At 47.4% G+C, this 16,133-nt stretch overlaps 1 protein-coding gene across 1 annotated transcript in view; it reads right to left on the reverse strand.

Annotated features, from left to right (window-relative positions):
- Window positions 1-1,394: 1,394 nt before the first annotated feature.
- LOC135525484 (phosphofurin acidic cluster sorting protein 2-like) overlaps window positions 1,395-16,133 on the reverse strand; it is a 140,410-nt gene continuing 125,671 nt past the window's right edge. Inside the window, 15 exon segments of the mRNA XM_064953153.1 lie at window positions 1,395-1,578; window positions 1,820-1,933; window positions 2,288-2,420; window positions 2,423-2,491; window positions 3,638-3,801; window positions 4,108-4,150; window positions 4,244-4,286; window positions 10,186-10,294; window positions 11,314-11,424; window positions 11,687-11,841; window positions 12,157-12,263; window positions 12,479-12,583; window positions 12,746-12,878; window positions 13,688-13,821; window positions 14,206-14,277. Coding sequence (XP_064809225.1) covers window positions 1,460-1,578; window positions 1,820-1,933; window positions 2,288-2,420; window positions 2,423-2,491; window positions 3,638-3,801; window positions 4,108-4,150; window positions 4,244-4,286; window positions 10,186-10,294; window positions 11,314-11,424; window positions 11,687-11,841; window positions 12,157-12,263; window positions 12,479-12,583; window positions 12,746-12,878; window positions 13,688-13,821; window positions 14,206-14,277 — 1,611 coding nt within the window. The 3' untranslated portion in view covers window positions 1,395-1,459.

The following is a 16,133-nucleotide window of genomic DNA, read 5'->3' on the forward strand; positions in this document are numbered from 1 at the left end:
GTGTAACGCTAAACGGGGAGCTAACATGGCTGCTATAGAACGTTGACGTGTCATGTAAAATGCGCCAACGGCAGAACCGTCAATGTTCCTAAACTCTCTAGCAACACGTGGGCTCCGGTCGCAGGTAATGAGTGAGCTGCAGTCTGTCTGGTATTCAGCCTAGAAGACGTGTGGTTGCTGTGAGATAAAGAGATGTAGGGTACGAGGACGGGACCGATGATATGTTATCTCTGCTGGTGACACACCCACGGCTCCCTTTCAAAAGAAGGGAAGGTGAAAAAGAAAGTGAGAGAGAGATGCACCAACCATTAGTTAGTGCAGGGTCAGTTCCATCTCAATTATGATTTGTGTTTACATATAATTGATTGGATGTACGGGACATATACATTTACAACACATTGTAGCCTGGGTACCAGTCTGTTTGTGCCGTCATTCCACTCCTTGTCATTTCCAAACATATGACACAGAGTTTTAAAAAGAAGGAAAAAGAGAGTGGAATAATGGCACAGAACAGGTCTGTATTTCAGGCTACAGTAAGTCTATTGTACATGTCAGTCTTCTTCCGATGAGTGCAGAAGGGTCTCAGTGACCTGCTACAACAACAGGAGTCACTGTCCTTAGGGGAGTATTCATTAGTGCACAGTGTAGCAAACCCGCAGTGCAACGGGAAAACGTTTAGCAACAGAAAAGTTTTATTTTGGACAAATTCAGGTAGGTTCCTTTCCTGTTTCCCATTATGTTTGCTTCTGTTTGGTTCCTAATGAATACACCCCAGGACTCGGGGTGTTCTAGAATGGTTTCAGTCCAGGATCCAGACCACTTCTTCTTTTATGTGTTGTCCATCTTCCATTGTTTCAGGGCCTTTTGGTCACAAAGTGATCTTGACTAGGACGTATCTTGTTAAATTGTGCCTGGCAAAGTGTTTGAAACCATCTATCTTTGCCACATTAAAAAAAAGCAAAGAGCGGGAGGGAGGGTGCCGCAATGTTACGCATCGCTAGTTATAGAGGAGTTTTTCCAAACTATTTATTTAATTAGGTTTCCGCTCGTCTTTTTCTTCTTCAAAAGTGTATAGAAAATCAGCAGGATTTAAAAAAAAAATTTGGTGAGAAACAAATCTCCTTATGACAGCCAACGCCTTGGTAACTTTTAAAATAAACACAACAACAAACACAGAAGTATAAACAATAGGTACATCTGGGGCTTAAATTAAGACAGTGGCGCGGGCTGATGTGTGTTGCCTGGTCCCAGATCGGTTTGTGCTGCCGTGCCAACGTTGGGTTTGACAATGACCATAGGAGTTGGAAAGAGCACAGACAGATCTGGGACCAGTCTAAGATGGGCGGGAGGGGGTTTGGCTATTATAAAAGCTATTGGCACATGAGGGAGGGACGCTGTCCTCCGTTCCAGATGAGTCTCTATGGTAACGGGGCCCACTACTATGGCAACGCGCCGCTTGTCAGTAAGGCCCTTTACTGTGTCCGAAGATCCCGATGGGGAAATGTTTGACGTGAGACGACCACTGTGCCGCCAACTGGAAAAACTTAACGTCATTCCACTCAACGCCGTCGATCAGCACTGGAAGAAAATAATACATTAAAAATTAAAAATAATCATGAAATAATCCCAAATCACACCATGAAATTACCTTACAATTTACAAATTGTTATACTAAACCTAGTTCATGGTTATCGATGTAATACCTGGATCAGATAAGCATCTGTTAAAGACAAGATGGTCTACAGCCAGACAGATGTAAACCCACACTAATGGAACAAGAGAGTTGGTTGTCTTCGTGTCCAGAGATGAGGAGTCTTACCCCTCAGCATGGTCTGCTGGTGCTTGGCAGTGCAGATCAGTCGACTGATGCCATCGATCACCTGGCTCTTAGACTCCACATCCTTGTCTTTAGTCTTCTTTGGCAGGAATATCACTGAGAAGGAGACAGAACTGAAGAGTCAGGATTCCTAGCTTTATGATGTCATAAAGGAAAACGCCAATCATCACAATCAACGATGGCGACGGACTAGTTTTTAACAAAGTTAGGAATTCGGCCTGAACTCAAGTTTTCGGATTTAGGCTTTACATTTCGGGTCTATCCAATAGCTCCACTATTGGGACAATAATATATACAGGAGTGAGTCCATTCATTAAAGGGAGTGTGACAGAGAGCCCCGACACTAGTAACGTCTGTGAGTGCAGCGGAGCTTCATAAAGAGTGCTTACGAGTCAACCCCAGGACTCATTCATGAAGATACAATATAAGCATTTTAAAATGTGCCCTCACCCTTCTTGTTCTTCTCCTTCATGACCACGGTCATGGACATGGCGGGCTGTGGCTGGGCCCCGGCCTGGGGGAGCCTGCTGACCTGCAGCGAGCGGAACGTACACTTCAGAGTGTTCTTGGAGGAGGACGAGTCCCTTTCTCCACGTCTCTCTTCCTGTCAGCCGGGGAGGGAGCCACCCAGTAGTCCACCTGTAGTCCCATCAGCTCCCCTGGGGAGAACTACAATACCCAGCAGAGGAAGAGAGACATGAAGAGAATAGTACGAGATGAAAATGTTAGAAAATCAAATGTTAGCTAAATGAACAATATGGAAGCCATAATCAGTCTATTACACCTCCAGACAGTTATCTTCTCTACTCCTCAAGAAGGAGTCGTGATGATGTACCTGTGTCCAGGTGTTAGCAGTACCTGTATACCTGAACCAGGTGTTGTGTCTGTGTGTAGCTGTACCTGTATACCTGAACCAGGTGTTGTGTCTGTGTGTTAGCTGTACCTGTATACCTGAACCAGGTGTTGTGTCTGTGTGTTAGCTGTACCTGTATACCTGAACCAGATGTTGTGTCTGTGTGTTAGCTGTACCTGTATGCCTGAACCAGGTGTTGTGTTTGTGTGTTAGCTGTACCTGTATACCTGAACCAGGTGTTGTGTCTGTGTGTAGCTGTACCTGTATACCTGAACCAGGTGTTGTGTCTGTGTGTAGCTGTACCTGTATACCTGAACCAGGTGTTGTGTCTGTGTTAGCTGTACCTGTATACCTGAACCAGATGTTGTGTCTGTGTGTTAGCAGTACCTGTATGCCTGAACCAGGTGTTGTGTTTGTGTGTTAGCTGTACCTGTATACCTGAACCAGGTGTTGTGTCTGTGTGTAGCTGTACCTGTATACCTGAACCAGGTGTTGTGTCTGTGTGTAGCTGTACCTGTATACCTGAACCAGGTGTTGTGTCTGTGTGTAGCTGTACCTGTATACCTGAACCAGGTGTTGTGTCTGTGTGTAGCTGTACCTGTATACCTGAACCAGGTGTTGTGTCTGTGTTAGCTGTACCTGTATACCTGAACCAGATGTTGTGTCTGTATGTAGCTGTACCTGTATACCTGAACCAGGTGTTGTGTCTGTGTGTAGCTGTACCTGTATACCTGAACCAGATGTTGTGTCTGTATGTAGCTGTACCTGTATACCTGAACCAGGTGTTGTGTCTGTGTGTAGCTGTACCTGTATACCTGAACCAGGTGTTGTGTCTGTGTGTAGCTGTACCTGTATACCTGAACCAGGTGTTGTGTTTGTGTGTAGCTGTACCTGTACACCTGAACCAGGTGTTGTGTTTGTGTGTAGCTGTACCTGTACACCTGAACCAGGTGTTGTGTTTGTGTGTAGCTGTACCTGTATGAGCTGAAGCTTGAGTTGACAGAGGGGGAGGAGGGAGGGGTGGGCGTGGCTTCCTTCAGGGCGGGGGACACCTGAGGAGGGGTGAAGGAGAGAAGGGCTGTCGCCATGGGAGCTGCATCGTCCGAGTCACCTGACAAAATACACAGGGATTATCATCATCGGGCTACACAATAGACAGAGGTACAATTACAACAAGTGATAGACTGACAGATTAGGATTAGGGGTCAGATGCCTGGACACAGAGTAAACCTACACCTAGATGAAATATTCAAGGATTAGGTTTAATTGTTGCTCAGGAATATCAGCCCTATAAGTACTGTATAACTGCAGTATCACATCCAAAAAGTTGTCATCGTTGTCATTGCGTACAACGGCACCGTGCATTGGTTACTTTATTGTATATTAGCGTGAAAAACCCCCATACCTCACGACTAACCTGATGTTGCTGATGACTGTTCCACCAGTCCAACTTTCACCATCTGGGAAGGGAGGTCAGAGGTCAGGGTGAAAAGTATGGACACAACGATCAGGTTCAAGGATAAGGACGTATCCTTTAGAGAAAAGCCACTTACCCCGACAAAGGGGATGAACTTCTGACAAGAGTCCTCGTCCGGGCTGTGGTACCAGGGGACAGACAGACAGGAGATATGGGGGGGGGGTACAGGGCACAGGCACAGAGTGAGCATGTGCAGAAGTTCCAACCTATCAGGATGGAAGAGGGGATTGTCTCGTGTCTTATCTACTGAGACCAGAGGCTTTAGGCTAGTGGCCTAAACCAATCCTCAACAAAGGTTCAGTTGTTGACACACCCCTACCTGAGGTAGAACAACCTTGTTTTTTCACATCTCTTATGTCTCCCATTTTATGAAATGGATGTTTGTGTAAAAATATTTTACTGCAAAACTGATTGCTATTGTGACACTGTCCTAAACTCAAACTGTATATAGTAATGCCTGGAGGGGAGGGGCACCCCTAAACTCAAACTGTATATAGTAATGCCTGGAGGGGGGGCACCCCTAAACTCAAACTGTATATAATAATGCCTGGAGGGGTACCTGTATACCTAAACTCAAACTGTATATAATAATGCCTGGAGGGGGAGGGGGCACCTGTATAACTCAAACTGTATATAATAATGCCTGGAGGGGGCACCCCTAAACTCAAACTGTATATATAATGTGTGGAGGGGGGCACCCCCTAAACTCAAACTGTATATAATAATGCCTGGAGGGGTACCTGTATACCCCTAAACTCAAACTGTATATAATAATGCCTGGAGGGGGGGCACCCCTAAACTCAAACTGTATATAGTAATGCCTGGAGGGGGTACCTGTATATAATAATGCCTGGAGGACAGGGCACCCCTAAACTCAAACTGTATATAATAATGCCTGGAGGGGGGGGCACCCCCTAAACTCAAACTGTATATAGTAATGCCTGGAGGGGGGGGCACCCCCTAAACTCAAACTGTATATAATAATGCCTGGAGGGGGGGGCACCCCCTAAACTCAAACTGTATATAGTAATGCCTGGAACCCCTAAACTCAAACTGTATATAGTAATGCCTGGAGGGGAGGGGCACCCCTAAACTCAAACTGTATATAATGCCTGGAGGGGGCACCCCTAATGCAAACTGGAATGCCTGGAGGGGGCACCCCTAAACTCAAACTGTATATAGTAATGCCTGGAGGGGGAGGGGCACCTAAACTCAAACTGTATATAGTAATGCCTGGATTATCATCATCGGGGGGGCACCCCTAAACTCAAACTGTATATAATAATGCCTGGAGACTGACCCCTAAACTCAAACTGTATATAATAATGCCTGGACCCCTAAACTCAAACTGTATATAGTAATGCCTGGAGGGGGGGCACCTAAACTCAAACTGTATATAATAATGCCTGGAGGGGGCACCCCTAAACTCAAACTGTATATAGTAATGCCTGGAGGGCACCCCTAAACTCAAACTGTATATAGTAATGCCTGGAGGAACCCCTAAACTCAAACTGTATATAATAATGCCTGGAGGGGCACCCCTAAACTCAAACTGTATATATAATGCCTGGAGGGGGATCACCCCTAAACTCAAACTGTATATAATAATGCCTGGAGGGGGAGGGGCACCCCTAAACTCAAACTGTATATAATAATGCCTGGAGGGGGGGGGCACCCCCCAAACTCAAACTGTATATAATAATGCCTGAGGGGAGGGGGCACCCCTAAACTCAAACTGTATATAATAATGCCTGGAGGGGGCAGGCCTGGAGGGGGCACCCCTAAACTCAAACTGTATATAATAATGCCTGGAGGGGTGGGCACCCCTAAACTCAAACTGTATATAATAATGCCTGGAGGGGAGGGGCACCCCTAAACTCAAACTGTATATAATAATGCCTGGAGGGGGGCACCCCCTAAACTCAAACTGTATATAATAATGCCTGGAGGGGCACCCCTAAACTCAAACTGTATATAAGTAATGCCTGGAGGGGGAGGGGCACCCCTAAACTCAAACTGTATATAATAATGCCTGGAGGGGGCACCCCTAAACTCAAACTGTATATAATAATGCCTGGAGGGGGCCCCCTAAACTCAAACTGTATATAATAATGCCTGAGGGAGGGGCACCCCTAAACTCAAACTGTATATAATAATGCCTGGAGGGGGCACCCTAAACTCAAACTGTATATAATAATGCCTGGAGGGGGAGGGGCACCCCTAAACTCAAACTGTATATAATAATGCCTGGAGGGGAGGGGCACCCCTAAACTCAAACTGTATATAATAATGCCTGGAGGGGGAGGGGCACCCATAAACTCAAACTGTATATAATAATGCCTGGAGGGAGGCACCCCTAAACTCAAACTGTATATAATAATGCCTGGAGGGGGAGGGGCACCCCCTAAACTCAAACTGTATATAATAATGCCTGGAGGGGGGGCAGGGTATATAATAATGCCTGGAGGGGGAGGGACACCCCCTAAACTCAAACTGTATATAATAATGCCTGGAGGGGGAGGGGCACCCCCTAAACTCAAACTGTATATAATAATGCCTGGAGGGGGGGGGCACCCATAAACTAAACTGTATATAATAATGCCTGGAACCCCTAAACTCAAACTGTATATAATAATGCCTGGAGGGGAGGGGCACCCCTAAACTCAAACTGTATATAATAATGCCTGGAGGGGGGGGCACCCCTAAACTCAAACTGTATATAATAATGCCTGGAGGGGAGGGGCACCCATAAACTCAAACTGTATATAATGGTGGGAGGGGGGCACCCCTAAACTCAAACTGTATATAATAATGCCTGGAGGGGAGGGGCACCCCTAAACTCAAACTGTATATAATAATGCCTGGAGGGGGGGCACCCCTAAACTCAAACTGTATATAATAATGCCTGGAGGGGGGGCACCCCTAAACTCAAACTGTATATAATAATGCCTGGAGGGGGGGCACCCCTAAACTCAAACTGTATATAATAATGCCTGGAGGGGGAGGGGGGGGCACCCCCTAAACTCAAACTGTATATAATAATGCCTGGAGGGGGGGGCACCCCCTAAACTCAAACTGTATATAATAATGCCTGGAGGGGGAGGGGGGCACCCCTAAACTCAAACTGTATATAATAATGCCTGGAGGGGGAGGGGCACCCCCTAAACTCAAACTGTATATAATAATGCCTGGAGAGGGGGGCACCCCTAAACTCAAACTGTATATAATAATGCCTAATGCCTGGAGGGGGAGGGGCACCCCTAAACTCAAACTGTATATAATAATGCCTGGAGGGGAGGGGGGCACCCCTAAACTCAAACTGTATATAATAATGCCTGGAGGGGGGGCACCCCTAAACTCAAACTGTATATAGTAATGCCTGGAGGGGAGGGGCACCCCTAAACTCAAACTGTATATAATAATGCCTGGAGGGGCAGAAACTCAAACTGTATATAATAATGCCTGGACCCCCTAAACTCAAACTGTATATAATAATGCCTGGAGGGGGCACCCCTAAACTCAAACTGTATATAATAATGCTTGGAGGGGAGGGGCACCCCTAAACTCAAACTGTATATAATAATGCCTGGAGGGGGCACCCCTAAACTCAAACTGTATGCCTAATAATGCCTGGAGGGGAGGGGCACCCCTAAACTCAAACTGTATATAGTAATGCCTGGAGGGGGGGCACCTAAATACATTTTATTTTTAATCTTTATTTAACCTTTTAACTAGGCAAGTCAGTTAAGAACAAATTATTATTTACAATAACGGGATCGGTGGGGTAAACTGCCTTGTTCAGGGGCAGAACCACTAGATCTTTTACCTTGTCAGCTCGGGGATTCGATCTAGCGACCTTCGGATACTGGCCCAACGATCTAACCATTAGGATACCTGCCGCCTCTACACTCTAACCACTAGGATACCTGCCGCCTCTACACTCTAACCACTAGGATACCTGCCGCCTCTAATATAATAATAATAATAATAATAATAATATAATAATATAATAATAATAATAATATATCCCATTTAGCAGACGCTTTTGTCCAAAGCGAACCACAAGTCGGCTGGGGCCACTACTTTTACATATGGGTGGTCCCAGCCTCTACACTCTAACCCACGACGCTTGGCGTTGCAAGCGCCGTGCTCTACCGACTGAGCCACACAGGACCCACACTCTACACTCTAACCACTAGGATACCTGCCGCCTCTACACTCTAACCACTAGGATACCTGCCGCCTCTACACTCTAACCACTAGGATACCTGCCGCCTCTACACTCTAACCACTAGGATACCTGCCGCCTCTACACTCTAACCACTAGGATACCTGCCGCCTCTACACTCTAACCACTAGGATACCTGCCGCCTCTACACTCTAACCACTAGGATACCTGCCGCCTCTACACTCTAACCACTAGGATACCTGCCGCCTCTACACTCTAACCACTAGGCTACCTGCCCCCCAATATTTCAGTTACACATGTCTTCTTCTCAAACACCTCCGTCCCTCCTCAACGCTCTCCTTCTCAAACACCTCCGTCCTCCTCAACGCTCTCCTTCTCAAACACCTCCGTCCTCAACGCTCTCCTTCTCAAACTGAACATAGGCTAAAGACACGTAAGAGGGTATTCTTGGGACTCGGTCTAATCCCCAAACATTTTCAGAAGATGCATTTGACAAGTAAAACATTCCTCCCCCTGACTGAAATTGAAAAATAAATGACCCCTCTACCATTTTCCTTCAGGCAACCATTCTGTACATTTCAAAGTTTCCCAAAAGTCCTAGGTTTTACAGAAACCCCGGTAATAAGATTCCTGGATTCAGAATGGAATAAGCAGGAAATCCGGGAATGCTCTGAAGCAGGATTTCTGGAAAATGTACACATCTTGGGAAAGTTTCCGGAATTTTGCAACAGAAATACGACCGGTTGAAAGAAGGGGAGGGACTTCTAGAGTGGACAGATGGGTGGTTGAGTGGGTCTGTAGAAGAGGCTAATCTATAACGACCTGACAGAAACACCACAGGTTGAAAGAAGGGGAGGGACTTCTAGAGTGGACAGATGGGTGGTTGAGTGGGTCTGTAGAAGAGGCTAATCTATAACGACCTGACAGAAACACCACAGGTTGAAAGAAGGGGAGGGACTTGAGAGTGGACAGATGGGTGGTTGAGTGGGTCTATTAATCTATAATGACCTGACAGAAACACCACAGGTTGAAAGGGGAATTGAGGTGGACAATATATGAATGCTGAATGTGAATGCTATTAATTATTACAGCACTTACCAGGAATGCTATTAATTATTATAGCACTTACCAGGAATGCTATTAATTATTATAGCACTTACCAGGAATGCTATTAATTATTATAACACTTACCAGGAATGCTATTAATTATTATAACACTTACCAGGAATGCTATTAATTATTATAGCACTTACCAGGAATGCTATTAATTATTATAGCACTTACCAGGAATGCTATTAATTATTATAGCACTTACCAGGAATGCTATTAATTATTATAGCACTTACCAGGAATGCTATTAGCTGTTAATAAAGCAGTTAACACAAAGGGATGCATTTTCATACTGCAAAAATTAGTGCTGAAAAAATACCTTAAACCCTCATGATAATCTGCCAGCGTGATTTTAACCTGCAGCTTTTCTTCACCAATGTCAAAAGGAGGCAGATATTTAACTACGGTTTGGTAAACTGACCAACACATAAATAACCGCCTCTTTCATAATCCATATTGTTGAAGAAATGTTTCAAATTAAATCCCGCTGCCAGATTATAACTGCTTTTGCACTATATAAATGTTGCCTATAAAGTTGTGAGTTAGCTAAATGGCACCACGGTGTGTGTGTGTGTGTGTGAGTGAGTGAGTGAGTGAGTGAGTGAGTGAGTGAGTGAGTGAGTGAGTGAGTGAGTGAGTGAGAGAGTGAGAGAGTGAGAGAGTGAGAGAGTGAGAGAGTGTGAGTGTGTGAGTGAGTGAGTGAGTGAGTCCTTTCTTACCTCTTCTGTTTGTATGTGAGCATGGCCTCAGCGATGGGGAGCTGGTGAACTCCGTTGGCCCCGACCATATACTGGGTTACCCTGGAAACCACATCTGGACTCTCCTGCACTGTACACCACATGACAGGAGTGACTGATTGGTTGTTTTAATGTCTTCAAGAGTAAATTCTTTCCACAGCTCACACACACACATATACACACACATATACACACACATACGCGCACACACACACACACGCGCACACACACACGCGCACACGCGCGCACACACACACGCGCACACACGCACACGCACACACACACACACGCGCACACACGCACACACACACGCGCGCACACACACTGTAGTATAGATACATCTTAGATGTGTGTTAGGGTTGTGAAATTCTGTCTGGAAAGGGAAACAAGCAGGAAATCCAGGAATCCTCCAACCTGGGAATTTCCGATAAACTTAAAGAGCTTTTTTTTTGCAACCGTCGTGTGTGTGTGTGTTTAACCCTGTCCTACCTATGACTGGAGCGTCGTGTGTGTGTTTAACCCTGTCCTACCTATGACTGGAGCGTTGTGTGTGTGTGTTTAACCCTGTCCTACCTATGACTGGAGCGTCGTGTGTGTGTTTAACCCCGTCCTACCTATGACTGGAGCGTCGTGTGTGTGTTTAACCCTGTCCTACCTATGACTGGAGCGTCGTGTGTGTGTGTTTAACCCTGTCCTACCTATGACTGGAGCGTCGTGTGTGTGTTTAACCCTGTCCTATCTATGACTGGAGCGTCGTGTGTGTGTTTAACCCTGTCCTACCTATGACTGGAGCGTCGTGTGTGTGTTTAACCCCGTCCTACCTATGACTGGAGCGTCGTGTGTGTGTTTAACCCCGTCCTATCTATGACTGGAGCGTCGTGTGTGTGTTTAACCCCGTCCTACCTATGACTGGAGCGTCGTGTGTGTGTTTAACCCTGTCCTACCTATGACTGGAGCGTCGTGTGTGTGTTTAACCCTGTCCTACCTATGACTGGAGCGTCGTGTGTGTGTGTTTAACCCTGTCCTACCTATGACTGGAGCGTCGTGTGTGTGTTTAACCCTGTCCTACCTATGACTGGAGCGTCGTGTGTGTGTTTAACCCCGTCCTACCTATGACTGGAGCGTCGTGTGTGTGAAACAGGTCCCTCCACGCAGTGTCCTGGAATAAACTGTTGTATCGATAGTCGATGGTACCCAGATACTTGGAGACTGGGTGAGATCCTGTCCACAATCAAAAGGAAGAGAGACGTCAAATCGCTGATACGACAAGTAAGAACTCTCTAGAAGTAAAAAGGCATGTTAAAAAAATCATACTATCTTTAAAAACAAACAGGGTTTTTTTTCCCATCAATCACAAGTATGGAGAAACTTTTAGAGAATTTTGTAACCCTAAAACGAACAAACATTTAGATTATATTCCAACTACAAGGTGTGGTGTGAATGACTGTCCCCCCACGCCCCCACCCCCCTCCCCATCTCTCACCTAGTGGTATGATGAGGAACCTCATGTAGCCCAGCCAATCAGGGGTCTTGTAAGAGAGGTGGTCTACAAACAGCCTGAGGACTGCACCGAGATAGTGTTGAGCTCCAGCCACAGCTATCTTTATGGGGATGGGCGTCTGGCTGTTGCAGTTACAGCTACATAGGAAGCATCGCGTTACAGCAAGGAGACAACCATATTAACAACCTGTAACGGAAGACTTATAGCCACAATACTAAATCAATAACATGTACGGGAGAGGATTGGCTCAGTAACTACGACGACAAGAGTGTGTGACGCTGCTCGCAGTGCCAATGTTGTGTTCCAAGTCTTTCAGGGATTCACAGACACACACTAATAATGTACGAACAAGTGAGTTGTTTTTGGGATATAAATCATTCTGCTAAGTAGTGTATATTATTATTATTATTATTATTATGATTAAAATGAGAATGTGATAGAGGATGGCTTACAATCTCTGTATGCGTGAGACGATGGTGTTGAAGGCGGCCTGGATGTCTGCTGTAGTACAGGTACACACCACCGGGAGGTGCTGGTTCTGGAGAACGTCTGACAGATACTGAAACACAACGGATGGAAGAGAAAACAGAGAATATATAAAAACGAGAGATGCCGAAAGAGAAATGTAATGTGAGAATAAGTGTTTGTTAAAGAGAAAGAAAAGGTTTAAAAAAATATATTTTTATTTTTTATTTTTTAAACATGTTATACTCCCTCTTTTGGTCGTCATGGAGACGACGAGTCACTTCGTCTATGTCATTTCCTGTCTCTTACCTGGCCCTGCCAATCAGATGTGTTGATGAGGATGATGCTGTCAGGTAGCTGGTGGTCAGACACCAGGATGTGGTTCAGCTGGTCATACACAGTCTTCCTGGGGATCTGTGGACGAGGGAATATACTTATGGAAGACATCGAAAAGAAATTCATCTCACATCTCAGACACATCCACTAGAAACAGTTATATATTAAAGTTACAGACTCGGGAATTCTGACTTGATCGGCCAGCGATACAACCCCCCCCCAGTCTGCTCCTCCTCCCACCTGTAGATGGCAGTGTGTGTCGAGGGAGCGTTCGTTATCCAGGCTGTTGGCTCTCTCGTTCTGTGGTCTGTTGGGCTGGCGCTCCTTTAGGGATGTACTCCTCCCTCTCCTCCCCGCCAACTTAGGTTCCTGCCTGGTGACGTGAGAACGCACGCGACAATGAGGACAGAGTAGGACCAGCTTGAGGGGAATGCAGGGTAGGAGGTAGTTTTAACATGTAGGTAGGAAGTGGGAGGGGGCTGGGGAGTGAGAGGGAATTTTTGCATGTAGGTAGGGGTAGGGGAGGTGGGGAGTGGGAGGGGAGTGGGAGGGAGAGTAATTTTTACATGTAGGTCGGGGTAAGGGGAGGTGGGGAGTGGGAGGGGAGGGAGAGTAATTTTTGCATGTGGGTGGGGGTAGGGGGGAGGTGGGGTGGGAGGGGAGGTAGGGAGTGGGAGGGGAGAGTAATTTTTACATGTAGGTAGGGGTAAAGTGATGCATATGCTCCCAACATTTGAATGGGCAGACTGGTTTCCTACAAACTGAACCATAATGGACGGAACAAGCTGAAGTTGAGAAGACACTCAGCAATTCATCTTTCCCAGATTCCTTGCATCCGGTCTTCACACTTCCTTTTCAAAACACATTTATTTATTTTACCTTTATTTAACCAGGCAAGTTAGTTAAGAACAAATTCTTATTTTCAATGACGGCCTGGGAACAGTGGGTTAACTGCCTGTTCAGGGGCAGAACAACAGATTTGGACCTTGTCAGCTCGGGGATTTGAACTTGCAACCTTCCGGTTACTAGTCCAACGCTCTAACCACTAGGCTACCCTGCCGTCCATTGGAGAAGAAGGTTTTAAAGAAAGGGACCATGGACCTTTCTCCTCCAATGAGGAGGCGAGGAGACGTTGGGGGAAATGGCGTTAAAGATGAACTGAGAGAGTCGGACAGTATTTACCATCTGTTGGAAGGGATGATGAGGGACTCGGTCTTCTTCATCTTGCCAGTAGGGGGCAGCTTCTCCAGGAAGGTGTCCATGTTATCCATCTCCAGCTCTGTGGTGGGGGTCACTGCCTCAGGTTGCTCTTCCTGCTGGGACGGAGCAAAGACAGGGACAATGTATTGTATTGGGGATGTGAAGTCTGTTTGTACACTGTATACTTGGAGCCTGTTGATATTTGGAGGGGGTGATATTTGTAAACTGACTGGGTCTTTAATTGCCCCTGAGGGGGTGATATTTGTAAACTGACTGGGTCTTTAATTGCCCCTGAGGGGGTGATATTTGTAAACTGACTGGGTCTTTAATTGCCCCTGAGGGGGTGATATTTGTAAACTGACTGGGTCTTTAATTGCCCCTGAGGGGGTGATATTCGTAAACTGACTGGGTCTTTAATTGCCCCTGAGGGACTAAATAAAGTTGTATTGAAATGAATTTAAATGAAAACAGAGACCAGCGTTTTCTAGGATAATACCTACATATGAGCCCTTCTCTGAGACACTGTCGACCTGGAACGTGGCCCCGCTGCTCTCAGTCGGGTCTGGTTGCACCTGGAGGGAGAACAGAGGGAGGGAAAACTGAGGGACAATAATGGAGGAGAATAGGTACCACTTATTACTGATGGGGTTTACTGACTGGACTGGGTGGTTCTGTTACTGACCGGACTGGGTGGTTCTGTCTGTTACTAACCGGGCTGGGTGGTTCTGTCTGTTACTAACCGGGCTGGGTGGTTCTGTCTGTTACTAACCGGGCTGGGTGGTTCTGTCTGTTACTGACCGGGCTGGGTGGTTCTGTCTGTTACTAACCGGGCTGGGTGGTTCTGTCTGTTACTGACCGGGCTGGGTGGTTCTGTCTGTTACTAACCGGGCTGGGTGGTTCTGTCTGTTACTAACCGGGCTGGGTGGTTCTGTCTGTTACTGACCGGGCTGGGTGGTTCTCTGTTACTGACCGGGCTGGGTGGTTCTGTTACTGACCGGGCTGGGTGGTTCTGTTACTGACCGGGCTGGGTGGTTCTGTCTGTTACTGACCGGGCTGGGTGGTTCTCTGTTACTGACCGGGCTGGGTGGTTCTCTGTTACTGACCGGGCTGGGTGGTTCTGTTACTGACCGGGCTGGGTGGTTCTCTGTTACTGACCGGGCTGGGTGGTTCTGTCTGTTACTAACCGGGCTGGGTGGTTCTGTCTGTTACTAACCGGGCTGGGTGGTTCTGTCTGTTACTGACCGGGCTGGGTGGTTCTCTGTTACTGACCGGGCTGGGTGGTTCTGTTACTAACCGGGCTGGGTGGTTCTGTCTGTTACTGACCGGGCTGGGTGGTTCTGTTACTGACCGGGCTGGGTGGTTCTCTGTTACTGACCGGGCTGGGTGGTTCTGTCTGTTACTGACCGGCTGGGTGGTTCTGTCTGTTACTGACCGGGCTGGGTGGTTCTGTCTGTTACTGACCGGGCTGGGTGGTTCTCTGTTACTGACCGGGCTGGGTGGTACTCTGTTACTGACCGGGCTGGGTGGTTCTCTGTTACTGACCGGGCTGGGTGGTTCTCTGTTACTAACCGGGCTGGGTGGTTCTCTGTTACTGACCGGGCTGGGTGGTTCTCTGTTACTAACCGGGCTGGGTGGTACTCTGTTACTGACCGGGCTGGGTGGTTCTCTGTTACTGACCGGACTGGGTGGTTCTGTCTGTTACTGACCGGGCTGGGTGGTTCTGTCTGTTACGGACCGGGCTGGGTGGTTCTGTCTGTTACTGACCGGGCTGGGTGGTTCTGTCTGTTACTAACCGGGCTGGGTGGTTCTGTCTGTTACTGACCGGGCTGGGTGGTTCTGTCTGTTACTGACCGGGCTGGGTGGTTCTCTGTTACTGACCGGGCTGGGTGGTTCTGTCTGTTACTGACCGGGCTGGGTGGTTCTCTGTTACTGACCGGGCTGGGTGGTTCTGTCTGTTACTGACCGGGCTGGGTGGTTCTCTGTTACTGACCGGGCTGGGTGGTTCTCTGTTACTGACCGGGCTGGGTGGTTCTGTCTGTTACTGACCGGGCTTGGTGGTACTCTGTTACTGACCGGGCTGGGTGGTTCTGTGTGTTACTGACCGGGCTGGGTGGTTCTCTGTTACTGACCGGGCTGGGTGGTTCTCTGTTACTGACCGGGCTGGGTGGTTCTCTGTTACTGACCGGGCTGGGTGGTTCTCTGTTACTGACCGGGCTGGGTGGTACTCTGTTACTGACCGGGCTGGGTGGTTCTGTGTTACTGACTGGACTGGGTGGTTCTCTGTTACTGGCTGGACTGGGTGGTTCTGTCTGTTACTGACCGGGCTGGGCGGTTCTCTGTTACTGACCGGGCTGGGTGGTTCTCTGTTACTGACCGGGCTGGGTGGTTCTGTCTGTTACTGACCGGACTGGGTGGTTCTCTGTTACTG

This window comes from Oncorhynchus masou, chromosome 32 (genome assembly GCF_036934945.1).
Source record: "Oncorhynchus masou masou isolate Uvic2021 chromosome 32, UVic_Omas_1.1, whole genome shotgun sequence".
NCBI classification, from domain to species: domain Eukaryota; kingdom Metazoa; phylum Chordata; class Actinopteri; order Salmoniformes; family Salmonidae; genus Oncorhynchus; species Oncorhynchus masou.